Here is a 23,513-nt window from a genome sequence, read left to right as displayed (position 1 = left end):
ATGTGTTAAAAATATAGACCCTCAGGTCCTATAGCTGGGGATTCTGGTTCAATAGCAGTGGGGCCAGGCATTGCCCTTTTTAACAAGCTCTCCATGTGGTCCTGATGCTGATGGTCTTGAAGCAATGCTCTAGACTTCAAGGAGGGCAGGAGTCCATGTGTGGGGAACACCCACTGCATGGAGACAGACTATAGGAAGGATATGGAATATGGCCTGGGAATGAGCCTAGAGGCCAGAGGCTCACCCACTAGGCTCCAGCTTAGAATTCAGTGGAGCATTGACATTGCCTTGGGTTGTGACAGCTATTCGGATACTGTCAGGGCCACAGCTGATGCCTCTCCATGTTCTACCCACTGCCGGCTCCTGATCTCCAGCTCATAGCTGCCAGCCACTGGTCAGCTGCAAACATCCATGAACACTCCCCCTTCAAAAATGCCATGCCCAGTTCTACAAGGGCCCTTCACAGGTCACCTCCAGACTGAATTCTGTGAAACCCAATATTCAGCCCCTCCCAGACTCTCAGGACCATGCTTACTATGACCCACATCTTTGTGTCTCTGGTCACTGCTCAAAGGGCAAGTTCTTGGTCCTTTTCCAGGATTCTCTATTCTGAACAAAGGCATCACTGTTCTCCTAGCATCTCAGGTAAGAATTGTATGTCTTCCTTTCCAAATCCCACATATTCCATCATCCATCAGATTCTGTCCATTCTGCCTAATTAACATTTCTTAACTACTTACTCCTTCCCACCGATACTCTCTTGGCTCAAGCCATCATCAGCTCTCCCTGGACAGCAGCAATATGCAGCTCTGAACCACACCCACTCTACCCTCCCAGCTAGTTTTCACAGGCAGCCAGACGGTCTTTAAAAGACTGCATTTTTGGTGGGGAGCAGTAGCTCATGCCTTTGGGAGGCTGAGGTGGGCATACTGCTTGAGGTCAGGAGCTCAAGACTGGTCTGGGCAACATGGTGAAACCCAGTCTCTACAAAAAATAGAAAAATTAGCTGGATATTGCAGTGTATTCCTGTAGTCCCAACTACTAGGGAGGCTGAGGTGGGAGGATCACCTGAGACCAGAGCAGTTGAGGCTGCAGTGAGCCATGATTGCACCACTGCACTCCAGCCTAGGCGACAGAGTGAGACCCTGTCTCAAACAAATGAAAAGCAGAATCTTATCATGTCGTTGTTCTGCCTACAGGCCTTTTCTTCCATGGTGTGCCACTGTACTTAGGAATAAAGTCAAGATCCTTATCAGGGCACACAAACCCCTGTATGGCCTGGCTTCCTCTGTCTCTCTCTTTCTTGGTCAACAGTACAAAGATCTTCTAGAATCTGAGAAGCTGGATGTTTACTTCTGCTCTTCTTTCTCTCTCTACCTCCTGTCCTCCTTGACTGGGCTCTTCCCTGTGTGTGCACAGCTTAAAAGCTGCTTCATTCTACATCTTCCCTCCCCAGACCAGGTGCTGGCCCCATACCTTCCCCTCCCGAGCACTGAGCACTGCAGTCACCCAGTTACTGTTTCTGTAATGATCTGCTTAGTGTTGGGCTCCTTGACTAAATTCTAAGAAGACAAGAAGTTTATCTTATTCACTACTCTCCCTCCAGGGTCAATTACACTGTCTGGTATTAAACACATATTTGTGATATTTGTGAATAAATGACCAGGTGAAGAAGTGAAAGAGTAAGTGATTTAACACATCAACAAAGATTATTAAAGATAATTAATATGGCAGATGATAATCATTAAAGATGGCAGATTAGGCCAACACTTTCCAACATGACCTCTGACATCAGAAGAGCTAACAACTGTTGATATGACTTTTACAACTTTTGATCTTGGGGGACATGAGCAAGTACATTGTCTTAATCAGCTTTATTAATTATTAATGTTTAGTAAGGATACTTATAAGATAGTAATAAAGATTCCAATAAAGATCTGTGAATAGTAGAAGGGAAGCTGAGAGCTGGAAACATGAGACTATAATTTCTGAGATACGGTTCCATCAACATTTGTTTAATCACTAATTAGAACCACGAGGCAGTTTAGAACTCCCCATTCCTAAGGACAGGCTTCAGGGAAGGGGTGTGATGTCCACTCAGCAAGTCACTGCTGGTCCGGGTGCTGTTGGTCTGTGTTCTCTGAGGGAGGGCCCAGGCCACAAGCTGCCTCCAAAGGAACCCCTCAGGCCATGGTCAGCATTAACAAGGTCTTTCATCTGTGAGTGGATCTACAACGGCTTCCACAGTGTGCTCCAGTTCCTAGGACTCTACAAGAAATCTAGAAAACTTGTTCTCTTGGGTTGGGACAATGTGGATGAAACTTCTTCCTCACATGCTCAGAGATGGTGGACTGAGCCAACAGGCTCCAACACGACCTCTGACATCAGCAGACCTGACAACTGCTGGCATGACTTTTACAACTTTTCATCTTCTGGGGTGTCAGCAAGCACACTGGGTTTGAACAGTGATCTCCTAGCAATAAATGGGATTGCCTTTCTCGGGGGCTGTGCAGATTGTCCTCAGATCCTGGAATCCAAAGTGGAGCTCAATGCTTTAATGACTGATGAAATAATATCTAATGTGCCAGTCCTTAACAGAAACTGGACAGAACAGGCACAATCAGTGAAGAAAAACTCTGTCCACCATTTGGTCTTTATGAACAGACCACAGGAAAGGGAACTGTGACCCAGAAGGAGCCAAATGCTTTCTCCAAGGAATTGTTCATGTTCCGTGTGTACAACAACAGGGCTGTGGCAAGGGCTTCCGCTGGTCTGCCCAGTATATTGACTGATGCTTGGACAGTGAAAATAAGTTTAACTTTTTTTTTTTTTTTAAAAAAAAGGTGGTGGGCAGGGAGGGGGGAAACAGTCTAGGCTTCTTCCACAAGAGAAGGAAAAAAGAAGGAATTGCACTCTACACTCAAAGATTTTAAAAGTCCAATCCCTGGGCATGTCAAGATTGTAAAGGTAAGAACCCTACAGCAGCTGGATCCCAAAGGACCAGCCCGGCGCATCTGTTCCAGGTCTTGTGAGCATTGAGATGTTTGGCCATCACCAAGACTTAGAGGTAAAGAGTAGGCATAACCTGATTTCCATTAATTTAGAAACTCTGAAACAAAACATAATATAATTAGGTAAAATAATTAAGATTGCTGGATCCACAGAGAAATGTTATTGAGTCATTCAAACCTGATCATCAAAATTAACATGAGCTCTAATCTTCCCGCGCTGACTGGACACAGATGCTTATTCCATTTTGCAGACAAGGAGACCAAGGTGGGGAGATCGCTTGAGGCCATGAAGGAAGTAGAGAGAACATCAGCAGCTTGCTGTTGGGAGCAATGCTGCTTTCAAAGCCTGGGCTCCTAACTCCAAATCATGTATTCCTTTCTGGAAGCTTTTCTCCTTGAATTGTTTCTCACCCCACCCAGGTGACCTTCGACCTCCTGGGAACTCACTTCCGGCTTGGTCCAGGTTGCCCAGGCTCTCCACTCATTTGAGGAGTGCTTATCGAGTGCCTACGATGAGTCACGCTGTGTGGGAGGTGGTCAGGGAGGATATTAAGACCCTACCCCTCACTGTAAAGATGTCATGGTTGGTGGAGGAGGAAAGGAAAGGAACACCCAATGGTGGAAATGAGAACAAAGCAGCAGGTGGCTCTCTGATGTCAGGCTTGGAGCAGTGAAGGATGCAGGGTTTTGACTGTGCCCCACCCTGTGTAGCAGAGGGATGACCTCCCCTGTCTGGGACCCATCATGTATACCCCCACACGCTCAGGCAGCAGTCACCTTTTTAGCAGCCACGTTGCCTCAGGGGCTTCTTTTGAGTATGCAGGTCTCATTCACGAGAACTACTAACAAATTTCCTTCTAAACTTGCAACGTTTATTTTTTTATTAACCCAAGTGTAGGATTTTACATTTATCCCCATTAAATCTCATCTTGTTAGTTTTGGCCCATTGATCCAAACTGCTGAAATCCTCATAATCCAGATTTTGCCATGCCAAGCAGAGTTATGTCCCCCAGCTCTGTATTGCCAGGAAATGTGATCAGAGCACCTTGTATGTCTTCATCGCGATGGCCCATGAAACTGTGGGCCAGGACAAGGCCATGCACACAACCCTAAGGCCATCGGCAGCAACCTCAGTCCCCCTCTTCAACACAGGTTGGGTCAATGGGAACAATGGCCTAATATCCTCTGTATGGTGATTCAGCCAACTAAACCATCTAATGCCATCTCCACACTGGTTACATTTCTCCATTCTGTACCATGGTATTCTGAGAGATGATCTAAGAGAAATGCCTTTCCAAATATTTATACCCATGTTTGGCCATTTTAAAATGCCCTTTCTGTTATTGTTTTAGAGTGAATACTAATTAAAGTTGTCCCGTAAGAGATGTCTGGAATTGTTTTAGACAAAATAAGTCAGTGCTGAAGTTATTCTATCCCAGAGGTACCCCAAACATAAATTCAGAGGGCTATGGACTTCCCATGGCAATTGCCTTCAATCAGTGATGGGAACAGAGTTTGAAGGCATGCTGGGATTGAGAGATGCAGGGAACGTGATCTACTGTCATCACTCTTCATTATCCTAAACTGGAAAAACTGATGTTGAAGCTGGCCAGCCTGTCCAATAAAACATTTTGATCAAAGATATAGTTTCACAGAATACCTGTGTAAGGGATGGCCTGAGAGTCCATGGGGATCCAGCAGAGTTAGGAAAGTTATCAACCTGGTTTCTGCAGGTCCATAGGCAGACAGCAATATTGTGAAAAATGCTTCTCAGGGGAAGCTTTGTGTTTCTTTAAACATTCAATTACAGCTATACAAATACAGATTTTAAGTGAACAGTATCCAGTCTTTTCATAAATTAGGGATGTTAGAAGGCAAATAAAAGAGATTCCCTGAAAAACTATTTAATAAAAATTCAGCCCTGTGCCATGAAGAATCGGTTTACCACAGAAGCATTTTGAGTAGGGTTAATTAGATGAGTCTCAGCATTAGCTACAGATTTAGGGGAATAGGACCGCTTTAATTTAGGTTGTGGTTTCTAAGCAGGTTTTTCAATTACAGCAAACTTCTGGATATTTAAAGACCCAATATTCAATGAGTGGATATTTTTTTGCTCTTTAAAAGTCACCAGAGGCCTTCCAGAGGCCTTTCAAAATAATCTTTATCATTTTCTTTTTAGGAATAATAGATATGTTAGCATTCTTCTTTTCAACCATTATTAAGTTTTTAAGATAGTTTCTTTTTCCTTCAAAAGAAATTTTTTTTTCCTAATTTTAATATATTTTATTTTGTGAAACATTAATACAATAAAGTAAATATCTTCTATAATCTTCCTACTCAGAGATACAGTCATGTGTATAATTTTAAAATAAAAATTGAATACTATGTAAACTATTTTCATTTTTAAAAAATAAACACTAGCAGAAACAACTATTTTCTAACATGCTAGTTACATTGATTATATCATAAATTTTTTTATAATAAAAGTCTCATCATTTAAAACTGTTGTATGGTATCCTGTTTCATAGCTGATAATTGAATCAGTCTCCTATTGATGTACTTTTAGGTAAAACATCTTTCAGCACAGGGCTGACTCTGGGGCTGAAGGTGTTGGAGCAGTGTACTGACCAGCCTGCCTTCTGATTGGTCAGATTGGTCAGCTGTTCATCCTGATTGGTCAGGGCCTTTATTGTACTCATTGTTAAACATGTAAATGGCCTCTGTTTATGTTTTTATCTCTGGTTTCTTATAGTTTCATTTGTAAAAACTCTCTGACTTGAATCTATTGGGCCAATGGCTAAGCAAATTAAAAATTCTATTATATACTAAATGATTGATTGCCTTTAGCGTCTAACAGCCTTACACGCTAGTAGTGCACGAGCATTTCAGCCTACTTGATTTTTTTTTTTTTTTTTTTTTTTTAGTATTCATTGCATCCAAGGTATAGTTAATTCGGAATAGATATGTAACCTTTTGCAAAAAAAATTGTTACACTGAAGTATTTTTAGTAATGCATCGGTAAAATAGTAATATTGGGCCCTCTTATTATGAAAATGTGACTTTTAATATAATGGAATTTCTAAAATTGGTACAAGTAATACAATTAAAATTATAGAATATCATAGGAGCATCTGAAACATTTTCTATATATTTTTGAAAATGCAATCTGACAGTGAGGTTGCAAAGAGAGGAATAAATTAAAAAGACAGTTTTATGTTTTCAACTTTTATAATTTTGAGATTATCTTGTGAAAGACTCAGAATTGAAAGGCAGCAAATTAAGTCACCTTTTAAAATGATACTTACACAAATTAGCTACTACCTAGCAGTGAACATGTATTATAGTACCTGCAGTAATGGAAGGTAAATCATTTTCAGAGGGAACCATGGATAAGGCTATTAAGTCACTTTACAAACTCAGAGAACCAGATGGGCTCTAAGAAATTACTTCTCTATGGAAATGTATGTCCATTATGAAGCTAAATGAAGTAGTAGGATACAAAATTGCATGTAGACTATGATATCAACTAAGAAGAAAAAGAAGCAAAGGCTTACTATAAGAAAAAAAAAAAACCCATCTATATTATTCACCAGAATCTTAAACAGGATTGTGTTTGGTGGTAAAAGTACTTTTTTAAAAAAAATTTAGGGTTATTTGTTCCTTTCCTGCCTATAATGTTCAGTTTTCTTCACTGGGTATGTATATTATTTTCATAGTAAAAATAACTTAAGGTTTTTATGAGGTCGATTTTTGCTTCTCTACCTGCAGTCGTAATGCTCCATAAAACGTTCAGGATTAGCCTCCCCTCATACTGTGCACCACGTTTCTTCCAACAGTCTAACAATGGGAGCAGGTGCAATAAAGAACACTCCTAAATCCAGCTGCCCACCACAACAACCCTATTGAGAAAATGCATCACCACCAGAAGGCTTATATTCTTTTGATCTTTCAGGGAATGCCTAGCTTCTTCCACTGAGATATTTTCAAAACCATACCTAAAAATGTACAAAAATGTGTGCCCCTCGATATTCTTATGTAAAGAAATAGAGTATGAAAATATGTACTTTGCTAAGGGAGATGGATCAAAAGCAATATACAGTTTTCTCTTCAGATTCCTGATTATATAATATATGTGCCTGAACCTCTATTTTAAGATCAAGTCACAAGAAAAGCTAAAAACACCTCATTTCTTGTTTCCAAAGCTTCTGATCCATTTAATGGTGAGCAGTAAGCATGTAAGAAAAAAATACAAAGAGGCAGGTTGCAGATCCCAGGGAGCAGGTAGTGTGATTTTATATACATTTTTGTATATTTTGGCATTAGACACTGAACATTCGGGCTGGCTGTTGATTGACTATGTCTTTCATCTGACTTGCTTAAAACGCTCAAATCAAAGCAGCAACACAAGTAAATGATCTGACTTATTTAAAGGACGATATTGAGTCAGGTTCTGGGACTCCACGTCCCTGACAGAACTCATCCCAGTGAGGTTCTGTGACCTCTAGTCTTGTTTCAGAAAAAATCAGCATCCTGCTGATGGGTGAGGAACAGGAACCAGTACTTTTGGAAGAGAGAAACTGCTATTTTGACCAAGCAGAACTTGGAAAATTGACTTCTATCTTATTAGAAGAACTAATGAGCTCTTCTTTTATGGTACAATGAAATAGAATGTTAAGGAGTCCTTTAAATCTGAGGAATCTGTGGGGATAGCCAGGGTATAAAGAATAAGAAAACGAGTTGTTTTACTTATGGTTGGAGGCAGACAAGGTTTTCTGCTAGTAAGGCACACAAAATATATAATCGTATCCAAGTGGCGCAGAAGAAGCTATAATGCCATTTTCTGGAAATTTATATAATTTTTCCATAAAAGGATCAATTTTTAAAAATAAGAAGATGAAAGAAATAGTCCAAACCACTGGAGAAAAGCACTGAAAGATAAAATAAACTCTTGGTATTTCTCAGGGAGAAGATAATTTCTATCAGTTTGAAGCTGTTTCCCCTAATATAATCCAGGAGTTGTCAAAAGTCAATTAATTATGAAACTCTGTTATTTGAACAGTACAGGGATGCTTAAGTTAAATCTTTGAACAACCACGCTCTGAAAAAAATAAAACATCAGAACTATGAAAAAATAGTGTTGAGTTATAAAGTTCCTTTACAGAGTGACAAAATTATTTTTCCATTAGATAATTGTTTTAAAGTTAATTCTCGCCTCAAATCCAAATTTGGATTACAAATCCATGCATTTCGTTCTTGTTTTCTAAACCCCAACATAAATCACAGAGCACTTTTCTGTCCATGGTGTCTTAACTTTCTCCTATCAAGCAATAAACAAGAATTAACTTACTCATTTCTTTCCAGATTTATGATCAGTTCTTTGCTTTCCAGTTGTATTCGAATATTCAGCACTTCTGGATGATCCTGAAAGATAAACAAGAAAAGTCAGTTGAAAAACACTTGGCTTTGACTTGCAAATAGCTGAATAAGACCCACAGGAGTAGTCAATTGAGAGAATAAATGATGCGGTCAACCTAAGAAAGAGCCAAATGCCATCACAACACAGCGTATAAACTAAGGTTTCTTAGCAGCTTAAAAAGAGCAGTGAAGGCCAGGCACTGGAGGATTGCTTGAGTCCAGGAGTTTGAGACCAGCCTAGGTGGGCAACATAGTAAGACCCTGTCTCTACAAAAAAAATTAAAAATTAAAAAAAAAATCAGAATATTAGCCAGGTGTGGTAGTTTGTGCCTGTGGTCCTAGCTACTTGGGTGGCTGAGGCGAGAGGATCACTTGAGCCCAGGAGTTCGGGCTGCAGTGAGCTATGGTCATGCTACTGCACTCCAGCCTGGGTGACAGGTAAGACTCTGTCTCAAAAAAAGAAAACAAGCCTGTAATCCCAGCCCTTTGGGAGGCCGATGGGGGGGGTGGATCACCTGAGGTCACAAGTTCAAGACCAGCATGGCCAATATGGTGAAACCCCATCTCTACTAAAAATACAAAAAATTAGCCTGATGCAGTGGCACACCCCTGTAATCCCAGCTACTCAGGAGGTTGAAGCAGGAGAATCGCTTGAACCTGGGAGGTGGAGGTTGCAGTGAGCCAAGATCGCGCCACCGCACTCCAGCCTGGGCAACAAGAGCGAAACTTCATCTCAAAAAAAAAAAGAAGACAAGAGTGGAGGGAGAGTTGGGTCGGGACAGGCACCACAAACTCAAGGAGACCTCATTCTTCCTGGTCAGCACCGCATGAGTGCGGAACGTGGAGATTCAGTCTTGCTGAGACATGATCACCGCCACATTCAATTAGTGCTTCCTTCAGTTATGTTGACTTTGTCTGCCTTTGCTTTGTCAGTTATTTCAGTACTATGCTTGTATAAAAGCTATGAGAATGAGAAGTTTAGACATAGTTTTCTAATATTTCATATTTGAAAGTCAGTCTTATAACTCCAGAGCTCAAAAGATCTTTTCCCAATATGTATAATGTTTCAGCTATACCATGACTTAGTTAACCACATGCCACTATACTTTAAGATGAAATGGTCTGTGGGTTCCAAATATCCAACATGAAAAGAGTTAGTTAAAATGAAACAGAATTTAAAGAAAACCCACAACAACTGAAGGTCACGTGAGTTTTGGGAAAAAAGGCGAAACATGCCTTAACTAAGGCCATATAACTGGGTTAGAATCAGAAAGGCTGAAACATCATTTGCTTTGTTTTTAGGGCAGCCCTTTGCATATCTTCTTGTAGTCTTTCTGTGTCTCCCATGGTAGCCATTAGCTGTGTATGGCTATGTAAGTTAATTAAAATGAAATGAAATTTAAAAATCAGTTCACAGTCATACTGGGTCCATTTCAAGAATCAATAACTCAGTGTGGCAGGCGGCCACCACTGTAGGACAGCACAGATACAAAAGCATTTCCATCATCATGGAATGTTCTATTGGACAGCTCTAAGTCAGTGACAAAGACCTAAACTTACATCATCCAATTGCTTGCCTGAGGAACAGATTATTTTAAATTTCAGGGCCTTCAGGAGATAAAAATAGGTACAAAGCCAAGGGTTTTTTCTTATGAGCTTCAAGGAGGTTCTTTCTCAATTGTCACTGAAGGATGACACTATTTTACATAGTTACTTAAACTTAAGAGTTAAATTGGTGAATTTTCCAGATACATGAAATTCTTACGTATGTTTTCTGGGTTTACACAGGCCTTGTTTTTGATGTATTTACTCTAGCAAAAGACTACAAAAACACACCGAATTTATATATTTTGATATTGTCTGGTGTTTATAAGAACTGTATGCATTTCTGAGTGTTTACTCAAATTTGGAAATTAATCTTACTATTTGATCCTACATGCCAAGAAACATACACCATTTCTTTGTAGTGTAGGCTGTCAAAGTGTTCTTATGCCCTTACAGGTATTTGCTTTCGAGTCCATCACAGGGACTCTTGCATATTTATCTATACTTGCTGACACCTGGGCTGAACCGCGAACACTTCTATAATGTTCTCTCCAGGGTTTGCAATATGTACTCATTAATTACATGTGTGAAAAACAAGATTATTAATTATATTTACAAAATATTAGAACAAAATATGTTCTCAATATTCTGTCCAAATGTGCCCAAACACCATATGTATGTATACATGTGTGTGTATAACTACATGTTTCATATGTATGTATATATACATAACTTAGTTACTTTAGTTACAAATTGTGTTTGCCTAAGATATCAAGGCACAGATCACATACCTTAAATGGAAATCCAGACAATTTTATATGTGGATAAAAATATATTTATTGGCCGGGCGCGGTGGCTCAAGCCTGTAATCCCAGCACTTTGGGAGGCCGAGACGGGCGGATCACGAGGTCAGGAGATCGAGACCATCCTGGCTAACACGGTGAAACCCCGTCTCTACTAAAAAATACAAAAAGCTAGCCGGGCGAGGTGGCTGGCGCCTGTAGTCCCAGCTACTCGGGAGGCTGAGGCAGGAGAATGCCTTAAACCCGGGAAGCGGAGCTTGCAGTGAGCTGAGATCCGGCCACTGCACTCCAGCCCGGGCGACAGAGCGAGACTCTGTCAAAAAAAAAAAAAAAAAAAAAAAAAATATATATTTATTTGCAACATCCCTTTTCCCCCAAAGAATTGAGGTAGTTTAAGCATTAACATTTGTAGTAATTCCACATAAAGTACTAGAAGTGTTATGAGAGTCCAATGTCAACATCTTGCAGAAGAATATATTTTCCTTCAGGGAAGATCTTTATGTACATTAGTTGAGGTATGACTAGTAAAGGAGAAATCAATAGAGAGGGAGAACAGACAGCTATTTTAATTTAAGACCACTAATTGCCTTAGACTTCTTAAAAGCATGTATTCATTCCATTTTCTTTTGATTGTTACCTATTGGAGATGATGGAGTAGTACTGGTAAAATATGGCATTCCTTTTCTTAAAAATGATATATTGATTACCCTAATGGAACTGTGTCTTTTATTGAATGCTTAAAGAAATGCACTTGCTGAATAAATCAATTAAATGCTAATCAATGGGCCAGAAATGTTTTGGCAGTAATTGTTGTTCTATTTTTTTTAATTGGGAAAGTACATCCAAGAGTATATAAAATGTATAAGTACAATTTGGAAAACAACAATAAAATAAACACCAGGGCACCTACTACCCAACTGAAAAAGCAGACTATTTCTATAATATTAGAATCTTCCTGTACTAGTTTGGTGAGGCTGTCATAACACATACCAGAGACTGTGTGGCTTAAACAACAGAAATTTATCTTCTTAGAGCTATGGAGCTAGATGTCCAAGATGAAGGCATTGGCAGGTTTGGTTTCTTCTGAGGCCTCTTTCCTTGGCTTTGAGACAGTTGCCTTCTTACTGTGTCCACAGATGGCCTTTTGTATGTCTGTGTCCTGATCTCTTCTCATAAGGACACCAGCCATATCAGATTAGGGGCCACACATATGACTTCATTTTACTTTAATTGCCTTTTTAAAGGGTCTGTCTCCAAATACAGTCACATTCTAAGGTACCGGGATTAGGATATCAATATAGGAATTTGCTGGGGGGAAGGGAGAGGCAATTCATCTCATACACCTCCTCATGCTAAATTCATTGTTACATTTCCCTTATTCCCAACCAGAGGTAATCATTATGCTGAAGTTTCTATTAATCATTATCTTGATTTCTTCTACAGTTTTATTTCTAATGTACATATTCCTAAGCAATACACTGTTTAGTTTTACCCAGTTTTGAACCTTATAAAAATGGCCTCATACTTTATCCATTCTTCTATGACTGGACTGGTTTCTTTTACTTAATCTCATATCTGTTAGATTTATACATATGGTTGTTTATAGCTGTAGTTCATCTATTTTCAGTGCTATATAGTATTTTATTGTAAAAACAATGTGTAAGTCCTTTCTCCTACAGGTGGACTTTGGCGTTCTTTCTGTCCACCCCTCTTTTTGCTCTTACAACGCTGTTATGCACATTCTTGTGTACATGTCCCCTACTACAGCAGTCCCCAACATTTTTGGCACCAGGAGCCGGTTTTGTGGAAGACAATTTTTCCAGGGAACTGGGGCTGGGGGTGGGGGATGGTTTTGGGATGATTCAAACACATTATTATTACTTACTGTGTACTTTATTTCTATTGCCATTACATTGTAATATATAATGAAATACAACTCACCATAATGTAGCATCAGTGAGAGCCCTGAGATTTTTTTTCTGCAATGAGGTGGTCCCATGTGGGGGAGATGGAAGACAGTGACAGATCATCAGGCATTAGATTCTCATAAGGAACCCTCAACCCAGATCCCTCACGTACACAGTTCACAATGGGGTTTGTGCTCCTATGAGAACCCAGTGCCTCTGCTAATCTTTGATGGGAGGCGGAGCTCAGGCAGTGATGCGAGCAGTGGGGAGCAGCTGTAAATACATAGGTAGCTTCTCAGCCTGCAGCTCACCTCACCTCCTGCTGTGTGGCTGGGTTCCTAGGCTATAGAGGTTGAGGACCCCTGCCTTGCTGGACAGATATGAGTTTCCCTGGCTAATCTGACGTGGAAACTCTGGGTGGTGTAGTTTGCACATGTTTGACTTTACCAGGGATCTTTAAATTGTTTTCCAAAGCACAAATGGGTTATAAATGTTTCCCTCATTCCATAGCCTCATGAATATCGGGCAAAAATTTTAAAAGGCAGGCAGCCCCATTCTGCTGACTGTGCAACTGCAGCTCACCGGGTTTTCCTTTACACCTCCCTCCTCAGTAGCGAGACAGAGCACCTTTGCTTATGTTTATGGAACATTTGATTTTCTTCTCCGGTGAAATACTTGCTCATGTTTTCTGACCATTTTCTTTCCTGCTTTCTTCCTCCTCCCTTTCTCTTGTCATTTTGAATCTGTAGATGCTTTTCTCTGTTCAATGAGTGACAAATATCTTCTCCCAGTTTGGGTTTTGTCTTTTCATCCTCTTGAATGTGTTCTCATGAACAGAATGCCTTAATTTTAATAAAATCCTTCATGGTTTAAAGTCTTTGTGCCTCATTTGAGAGCTACTCCAAGATCAAAAAGCAGACTGCGCTATCTTCTAAATGTTTCATAATTTTGCCTTTCATATTTAAGTCCCATCCAGACTTGATTTTTGTGTCCAGTACACAGTAGGAGTCCAACTCTACTTTAGAGAAAATGTGATTAACCAATTGCTCCAGCACCATTTGTTAAAAGTCCTTCCTGCCTGGGCACGGTGGCTCATTCCTGTAATCCCAACACTTTGGGAGGCTGATGTAGGGGGGAATCACCTGAGGTCAGGCCTTTGAGACCAGCCTGGCCAATATGGTGAAACCCTGTCTCCACTAAAAATACAAAAATTAGCTGGGTATGGTGGTGTGCTCCTGCAATCCCAGCTACTCAGGAGGCTGAGGCAGGAGAATCACTTGAATCTGGGAGGCAGAGATTGCAGTGAGCTGAGATTGCATCACTGCATTCCAGTGTGGGTGACAGAGCAAGACCCCATCTCAGACCAACCAACCAACCAACCAACCAACCAACCAACCAACCAACAAAAAAAACCTATCCTTCCACTGTATCTGTAGCAGCATGTAGAGATCCATTTCTGAGCTAATGCCATATGTCTCATTGTCTGTCCGTGCACCAATGCCACCCTGTGTTAATTACTACAGCTTTACTCTGAGTCCTGATGTTTGGCAAGGTGAGTCTTCTCACCTCCACTATCTCAGCACCCTAGGATTGCTCCACCATCTTCTGTTTCTATCTCTTTTTAATAAAAATGAAGTCTCACTATGTTACCCAGGCTCAAACTCCTATCCTCAAGAAATCCTCCTGCCTCAGCCTCTCAAGTAGCTGGGACTACAGGCTCGAACCATCATGGATGACCTGGTTTCCATTCTTGTTGCTGAGAAGTCAGTTCTCAGCCTGCTTGGACAGGTGACCCATCTCTTCTCTCCAGCTGCTTTTGTGACCTTTTTTCTTCCATGTTTGGCAGTGTGACCATTGTATGTCTGGGTGCGAATTTTATTTGTTCACTTTGATTTGTCCTCCTTGGAGAAAGGATGCTCTCTTACTCTCTTCATTGGGGTTTTTTTATTTCTTATTCACCCATACACACTTGTCTGTCTTCTGCAGCATTTGGGGCTCAATGGCAGACTAGAAAAAGTAGGTAGGGTTAAAGGTGTGACCCAAGACTGGAGACTGTGCAGGCCAAGAGTGGCCAAAGGCCAGGGGAGAATACAGGCTGGAGGGGATGTAACCAGCAGGTAAGAGGAGCTGGTAGGTGCTGGCCAAGAAAGGATTACAGACTGAGAGACTGGACAGCGGTCTCTGGATGGACATTCCAGAGAGAAAGGAACCACTTCCTATGGGATGCTGGACAGGAGAGAAGGAAAGGGTTCTGCAGCAAGAGAAGCATTATAATTTGGAGGTAAGTTTTCCTCAACAAAGGTGACAAAAAAAGTCATGGCATTGTTCAACAGCTTCCTGTTTCCTCCAAAGTCATAAGAAAATATCTTTTTAAGTTTGAAAGTTCAAGTGATTCGATTTATTTTTATCTACTGCACTGCCTCTTAGGCCATAAGGCACTGAAATTTATTGATATCCCTACTTACCTATATGCATGCATGCAAATGCATGAACACATGCTTTTGTGTGTAACTGTATTATAGGACCTGGGCTGATGTCCCAGTTTATTATAGAATTTTTCATGAAATAGCTCTTGCTATTTGTACTTACACTTCATTCCCAATTCCATCCAGGAGTGAGATCTAAGTTCCCTCATTAGGGCATGAAGACTGGGAGATAAACCCCAAGACTGATACTGCATATACCCCAAATCCCTCTTTCCTCCTAGGAGGGAAGCTTTGTCATTGGGTAAAACTTATCAGACACTCTACCCTCAGTGCATATGCGCTCGCAGGAGGCATGTGTCTTCCTCACAGAAAGGCTTTTTTGGCGGACTCCCCCTGAGATGGCGAGCCCAGGCAAATCTGCAAAGACGGGTGCGGTCAGGACCCATCTGCCCACCCCTAGGGCCCCCAGGTGCCTGTGTTCTCTCAGAGGTTTCCCACAATGCACTTGGCCAGGGCACCCCAGTGAACTGGCCGTACAAACAGACGTGCAAAAAGTGATGATTGATTGGCTGATTAGATTGATATCCCTTTTTTTTAGTGCTATCCATGTCGTGCTACCCTTCTTTAACGTGTGCGGTTGGAGGCTGATCCAAACTTAACTTTAAATCATTTCACCCACGACGAACACAAAATACCTGGAGTTCATAAATGTAGCTTTGCATGGTTGTAGGGTGCTCATTATTTTCCCTGAAGGACGGGGTGTCGTACAGCATCAGCTCCTTGGTGTTTTTCTCTCTTTAGAGAATAAGAAATTTTCCACAGCTTAGAAAAATCTGCCCTGATTCTGAGGGTGAATTAATGTGGCAGTGGAACGGCAGCAGGTCTGGCAGGCAGGAGGGAATGACCATCCAAAAAGTAAGATTCGGGGTCAATGGCCAAGTCCACCCCCATCACAACTCTGAGGTTATCCTTCCAAAGACCACGGTCCGCCACAGCCAAAGTCATTCATCTCAACCATCAATACTGGAAGCTCAGAGGGATCTAATTTTTCGAGCAGAACAGCAAAATTAAAATATTGCATTCAAGGGAACTCTAAAATAACTAGATCCCTCTCCGGCACTAAATAAATGCTTCAGGCTGCAGCCCTGGCATTCATGGGGCACGAGGGAGTCATTTATTGCTATGAATATTTAGAGGCAATCTTGATTACCACTTTAATATTAGTGTGCTAGTTCCACAGCCTGGAAGATATGCGCACTGTGGAATTTAGAGAGGACAAAATTGAATTAACTGCAGTATAACACAGTCAGGAATTAAGGCACTGCAGCATTATAATGGGGTGTCCCTGGATTGGGGCCTGTTTGTTATTACAAAAATAATGATAACGTTTATTCATGAGTTATTGACAATTATTCTGATGGATAATTAACCTTAGGAAACAACCTGTTAAAATGTAGCGGATGACACGTATTATCCTTAGGTTTATAATGCAGTTGGAAGTTGTCTGTGTGTCAGAATGTTGGATTATTTTTAGCACAGGATCTTCTCACTGTGTTTCTGTCGCATGATAGAGTCTCGGTTTTTCAGTTCGCTTCTCCCTCCCTGCAGGAAAAGGCACAATCACATCACCTTTGGTCCTTGTGATGCTCTTAGCTCAAGTTCTTTGTCCCACTGCTACTGGTATGATTGCTAATCCTCAAGTTTGTAGCAAACATTTTAGATTTTCATTTTAGATTACTTTAGCTATAGCCAGAGCATCTTAAAGCCTTATTTATTCACTGAAATACTTCTGGTCTGCTTCTGTGCATCTGAATGCTATAGAATGACAGTCCACCAGGCGCATGCATCTGTCTGAGGACAATGGTCAATTCTGAAGCAGACGACATTACTCTGTTCCTTTCTTGAGCTTACTGTTGGGTTGGAAGAGGGAAGTGACAACATGACTTATCAGAAAGCAACCTGGAAAATACTATGACATGGATTTCTCAAACTTAACACAGCTAAAATTCAGCTTTTATTTGACCATCTCCCTCCGTCACCCCGATCCACGACAGAGGGGAGGTTGGAGAAAATCCACCCTAGCTTTCCTCCAGAATTCCCGAGCTTAGCGATGCCCTTTCTTAAAATCCTTCAATGGCGACCTGATGTACTTAGAAAAACACTGCAGCCTTCACACCGCAAAGGCTCTGGCATCTGCTCACCTGGCAGCTCACTTGGAGGTCATCACTCGCTTGCTCCTGAAGCTTCTGGGTCCTTGTGGCTGCTGACTCTCTGCCAAAACATCTTCCCTGGGCCCTCTGTGTGGCTTCACCTCCAGTCACTGGCCTGGACATCACCGCCTCAGAGAAGCCCTGGTGGCCTCCTAAGGGGGCTGTTGGTTCTCACACACCCCGTTCTGTCTCTTCCTAGCAAAGTTCCTCATTTGTGATGATTTGTTGTTTTTCTTTTACTTGTTTACAGTCTATCTCCCTTGGTACAATAGAAACTTCCCAAGGACAAAGAATTTGTCAGCGTGCTCCACGTTACAGTCCCTACACCTGGAGCAGGGCCACCGAGATGCCTCTGTAGGATGAAGGGTACAGGCAGGAGGAGCCGGGGATGCAGGAGGAGCCGGGGATGCAGGAGGAACACTAACTAGAGGGTGGAGAGGAGACCCCAAAGCTGCAACACTCCCCTAAGGAGGTATAACAGTGACCTCCAGACCCTCCTCACCTGTCACACACTGTCAAAAGCAGAGGGCCCTCTGACCTGTGGGCTGCCTGCTTGTCTCACCCTAGGAGGCCAGCGTCCCCTGTGGGATACAAGTGGCTGTACAAGGATCCCTGTACAAGGAGCAGAAAAACCCTGGTCTTTGAAAATGGACTTGCATTCTGTTCTTCTGAGGAGAGGAGGCAGGGCTCGGCCTGTGAGCTGAATTTCTTACATTTGTACTTGGGACTATACAAATGACCAACGAAGGCATGTTCCCAGGCTGGGCCCCAGCACCCTCAGCTCTCCGGAGAAGACTCCACATCCTCCTGCTTAGTTTCTTTGGATCTTCGTGATAAAAAAAAATCCAAAATAGGACAGACAGGGTGGGGCGGCGGCAGCAGGAGGAGCAGCAGCAGCAGGACTTTTGATAAAATCTGAATCAATGCAAAATACAAGGTAAAGAGTGGAGGTGGGTGTGGTGACATGATGATCTGGGGATAGGACTGTGTGGTGACATGGTGGCCTCAGGGACAGAACAGTGTGGTGACGTGGTGGCCCTAGGGACAGGAGCATGTGGTGACACGGTGGCCCCTAGGACAGGATCATGGAGTGACGTGGTGGCCTTAGAGACAGGACCATGTGGTGACATAGTGGCCCAGGGACAGGACTATGTGGTGATACAGTGACTCTAAGGACCTGACCACATAGTGACATGGTGGCCCTGGGACAGGAAAGTGGTGACATAGTGGCCCAGGGGAAAGGATCATGTGGTAATATAGTCACCCCTAAGGACATGACCACAGGGTGACACGATGGCCTGGACACAGGACCGCATGATGACATGGTAGCCCTGAGGATAGGACCACATGGTCACATGATGGCTCAGGGATAGGACCATATAGTGACATGGTGACCCAGGAATAAGATTGTGTGGTGACATCATGGCCAGAGAAAAGGACCATGTGGTGACTTGGTGGCCCGGGGACAGGACCATGTGGTGATACAATGGCTTGGGGACAGCACTGTGTGGTGACACAATGGCTTGGGGACAGGATCACGTGGTGACTTGGTGCCCAGGGGCTGGACTGTGTGTTGACATCTTGTTGCTGAAGTCAGCCTCTGACCAGGCTCCAGCTGACACTAACCCCCGCCAGGCTGTGGGACCACCTTCTCGGACCTCTGCTGCCCTGTGCCCTCTCCTGCTTCCAGGCATCTCTGCCAGCACCTGGCTGCCTGCTGAGGACCATCAGATGCCAAGGTGGGGAGGCAGAAGGCCAAGGCCAGGATGAGTCTTTCCTGTCAGCCACACATCTCCTGGGCTCATAAGGACCACTGGCAGCCCCAGTGCCAAGTGCCTGGCATCCACATCAATGGGTAGCCAGCCCCTTGCAACATTCAGTGTCAATGCCAGCTGATGAGGAGGTGTGCTTGTCATGGGAAGAAGGCCTAGGCTGGGTTCCAAGACCCAGTTCATTTCAGCATCCTCGGACCGCCCAGAAGGAGGTCTTGGAGCACCCTGATCAATTTCTAGGAGCATCTTAGGTTGAAACTTTATGGAGATGCAGAAATTCCTCCTCTTTTGACTGCAAAGGAACAATGATTTTAAGCAACAAAGAACTATTTCATTTTGGAAATGTAGCATTTTTCCATTTAAGAGGCTACAGTAGGAGGGGCCTGAGGCTAGAAGGCTATGGTCAGATGGCAGCTGTGGGCCATGGACTGCGGGCCAGTCTTTTAACTCTGCTGGGCCTCAGTTTTCTTACTAGGAAAATGGAATAACAACACTTTTCCTGTCTATCACTGTGGTCATTGAAGTGACAGCCCCCTAAGATGTGCTAAGCCTTGGAACGTATACATATGTTACCTTACTCAGTGAAAGGGACTGTGAAGACGCAGTTAAGGTTAAGGACAGGGACCTCACCCTGGATTATTCAGATGGGCCCAATGTAATCACAAGGGTTCCTAAAGGCAGAGAATCTTTCATGACTGGGGTCAGAAAGATGCGACAAGAGGGCGTGACCCACCGTGCTTACTCTGAAGGTGACGTAAGCGAGCCATGAACCAAGGAAACTGGTGTCTCCAGAAGCTGGGAACCGCCCTCAACCACCAGTAAGAAAATAGGAACCATGTTCCTAAAACCACATAGAAGTGAATTCCGCCAGTGCATCAAGGAGCAGGAAATGGGTTCTCCCCCAGAGCCTCCACCAAGAAGGAAGTCCTGTGGACACTTTGATTTTAACCTGGTGAGATTTGAAGCAGAGAATCCAGCCACGCCCACTGGGCTTCTGACCTTGAGATTGTGACTGTGAGGTAATAAATGGGTGTCATTTTAAGCCACTTAAACTGATGTGATTTGTTATAGCAGCACTAGACAACTGACATAATTAGGATGATCGCTATGAGATTCCAATGGTAAAAAGGCTGTTTGGAAACCATCATGCATGACAAAATGAAAATGCATGCTTATTACAGAAATCCAATCACAAATCAAACTGCTACGGCACAGCATGACAGTGACAAGATACCATTTCACTTATTATTGATTGCTATTTTCCCAAATTGCACCCTTTTTATGCTTTTTATAGTTAGATCAAAATGGGCATAATAAATGACGTTTTAAAAAATTTTCAAAAAGGAATATTATACATTTATTAACTGAGGGCCTATTTATGAGCCAGGCACTGGTCCAGTCCTGGGTTGATGGCTGAAAGCAGGTTAGCTTTCACCCTTCTTCTATATGGGAAGAGGCTCTTATGTAATATGTGTATGACCAATCATAGAAGGGGATAGAAGGTACTAGAAGACCTGTGAGATACAGCACAAAATATGTGAATGGACTTCATTTTGGTGTAGAATGTTTTAAGGTAATACTTTCTAAGATACGCTTGCTGATATAACCAGGGATATTAAAATATTATAAAAGCACAGAACATTGTTTTTGAAGTGGCCTATGTGCCTTCTAAGACACAGCCAGTGGTAGAACAATATGCACTGTGTTTATTAACCAGAAAGCTTGCTTCCCATTCAAATTCATTTATTTAACTAATTTGATATCTGGAAACATTCATGTACCATTTTCCTACAACACCATTTCAAAACTGTCAGTCAGGGGAAGTTAGCTTAAGTTGCTAGTTTGTTGGCATGCAAGCTATCTTCTAGAAAAATACCCCATTCATATGTTGACTAAAAGCCATTTATAAAGCATCACTGTAATGTCTTTCAAATAAGCATCAGCAGAATATATTAAGCCCTTTAAAGAGTAATCCTGCTATCGATCACAGAGGCAGCACGAGTCACTATGTACTAAGTGAGGCCGAATGCAAACAAGTTTTTCTATTACAAACAGAATTACAGCTAATTGCTAACTTTTTATAAAACACATTCAAATTGCACCATGAAAATGCACGCTATAAGCCTCACAAAGATCCCGCAAAGAGAATTCTCACTTTGTGGCTGCATACAAAAATTGAAGTAAGGCTCTTCCCTTTGCTTGCCTGCCTGGCTGTATCTTGGGGTATTCACGAGAGCCTCAGCATCAGGAGGGAGATGGCATGGGAGGAATGGGACAGAGGTGGACGCTGAGGCTGGAGGAGAAGCTCCACTGGAGTTGGGAGATGGAGCCAGAAATCCCAGGGCTCGGGGGTGATGGATGCAGCTCTGGGACTGAGGACTCAAGGCAAAAGCAGATGAAGGACTTGAGAAGGACTCTGGGTCATCTGGCTGTTTGGCCCCCTGGAGCCACCACGTGAACCAGACCATCACTTCACCAGGCTTGCAGGACTTTGCAACCTTTACGGTTATGACTTTCCATCTCAACCCAGTCTGGTTCTGGGACAGAGAGATCCTCCATCTGTATATTTCACTGATGAAAATTGGGGTTCAGCTTTTTTTTCCTATTGAAACATTAGAAAAATCAGCCAGTCATGAAGCCCAGGCATACTTATGAAAAACTTGGTCCTCTATGTAGAAGATGCTCAATTCCAAATCTCCAGCTCTGACCGCTCTCTTGAGCCCAGCACAAGTGTTGCAAATGCCCCACAAGCCACCATCAGCAGATCTCTCCCTGGCAACTCAAAGGCTATGGTGTTGAAAACTCACCAGCTCATTTCATATTTCTCCCGACTCCCCCAAGTGCATTCCTCATCTTGTGACCCCTTCTTTTTCCTATTGTCATCATCATCCTTTTGGCCCACACTGGTACCCTCTTCTGACTCTCTTTTTCACCTCGGTTCCAATGTTGAATTAGTGACTGAGTTTTACAATTCCTTCTCTGGAGTATCTCCACAATTCCCTCTATTCCTGCCACATGGCCCTCATTCCAGCTCTCCCCTGGCTACTCTTTCATCAGCCAGTCCTACACCTTGTTCCCCGAGCTGTCCTATTAATGCAGGGCTCAAATAATACTTCAGCCCTTCATATATAAAGCCAAGGTTGGGTATAAAGCCAAGGTTCCCGAGCATCCCAGACTCCCTGACCTGCCTCCTCCCCCTCCATCACATCCAGTGCTCTAGAGCAGGGTTGATGCACATTTTCCGTAATGGAACAGATAATAAATACATTAAGCTTTGTTAGCCATACAGTCCCTGTCGTGACCACTTAACGCCACCACTGCAGTGCAAAAGTAGTCATAGACCACATGAATGAATGTGGCTGTGTTCCAACCAAACTTCACTTATGTACACCAAAATTTGAATTTCACATCATTTTATGTGTTATGAAATATTCTTCTTTTGATTTTTTTTCTCCAGCCATTTAGAAAAGTAAAAAAAATAAAAATAAAAAATATCAAACACAGGCAACCATCAGAATCTCATGGAGTACTTATTATAACAGAGTTCATCACGCCCACCTCAAGCTTCCGATTCAGATGATCTGGGTGGGGCCCAAGCATCTGCTTTCTAGCAAGTTCCCAGGTGATGCTGATGCTGCTGGTCTGGGGACCACATTGCAGAGTCATTGTGCTTGACCAAATTTCACAGGCCAGCAACCCACAAGGCTCCTTCAGCCTGTAGCTGTCACTGGCATGGCCCCAAAGTATGCGCCATCCAGTGCTGTCGATTTGATGAAGTTGCTAACATCTAAGTGTCAGGAGAATTCTCAGACAAATCTGGATGTGCAGCTTCTGGGAGGGGAGAAATATCAGGAAAAAATGGCAACCCTGGGTTTCTACTTCCATGGTAACAGTTGGCCACAACTAACTCGAAGCCACCAATTCTCCGAGCTGCACCTGCCCTATGGGATCCACATACGGAGCCCAAGGGGCAAAGCTTACCTGTCATTTATGTCTAGATAGCTACACTGGTTTGTATCCCTGGCCTGGCCCCTACAGGTACTGAGTTCACAATCCCTGGCCTCAAGTCAAAAGGATGATGATGTGGGATACACATGAAATAAGTGAATGAGCATCCCATTTATTTTTATTTTTATTTATTTATTTTTTTTTGAGATGGAGTCTCGCTCTTCACCCAGACTGGAGTGCAGTGGTGCAATCTTGGCTCACTGCAACCTCTGCCTCCCAAGTTCAAGTGATTCTCCTGCCTCAGCCTCCAGAGTAGCTGGGATTACAGGTGTGTGTCACCATGCCTGGCCAGCTTTTGTTGTTTTTTAGTAGAGACAGGGTTGCAACCACGTTGGCCAGGCTGGTTTTGAACTCCCGACCTCAGGTGACCTGCCTGCCTCGGCCTCCCATTTCCTCTTTTGCCTTTCCTTCTATTT

The 23,513-nt window shown here is 42.7% G+C and overlaps 1 protein-coding gene across 1 annotated transcript in view; it reads right to left on the bottom strand.

Annotated features, from left to right (window-relative positions):
- ADAM12 (ADAM metallopeptidase domain 12) overlaps positions 1–23,513 on the bottom strand; it is a 325,280-nt gene that overhangs the window by 261,833 nt on the left and 39,934 nt on the right. The window contains exon 3 of the mRNA XM_011930297.1: positions 8,359–8,432. Within this exon, the coding sequence (XP_011785687.1) occupies positions 8,359–8,432 (74 nt within the window). The remainder of the gene's footprint in view (positions 1–8,358; positions 8,433–23,513) is intronic.

This window comes from Colobus angolensis, unplaced genomic scaffold (genome assembly GCF_000951035.1).
Source record: "Colobus angolensis palliatus isolate OR3802 unplaced genomic scaffold, Cang.pa_1.0 Scaffold85, whole genome shotgun sequence".
Classification (NCBI taxonomy): domain Eukaryota; kingdom Metazoa; phylum Chordata; class Mammalia; order Primates; family Cercopithecidae; genus Colobus; species Colobus angolensis.
The sequence above is the reverse complement of the archived record's forward strand: the minus strand, read 5'-3'. Positions and strand labels throughout refer to the sequence as shown.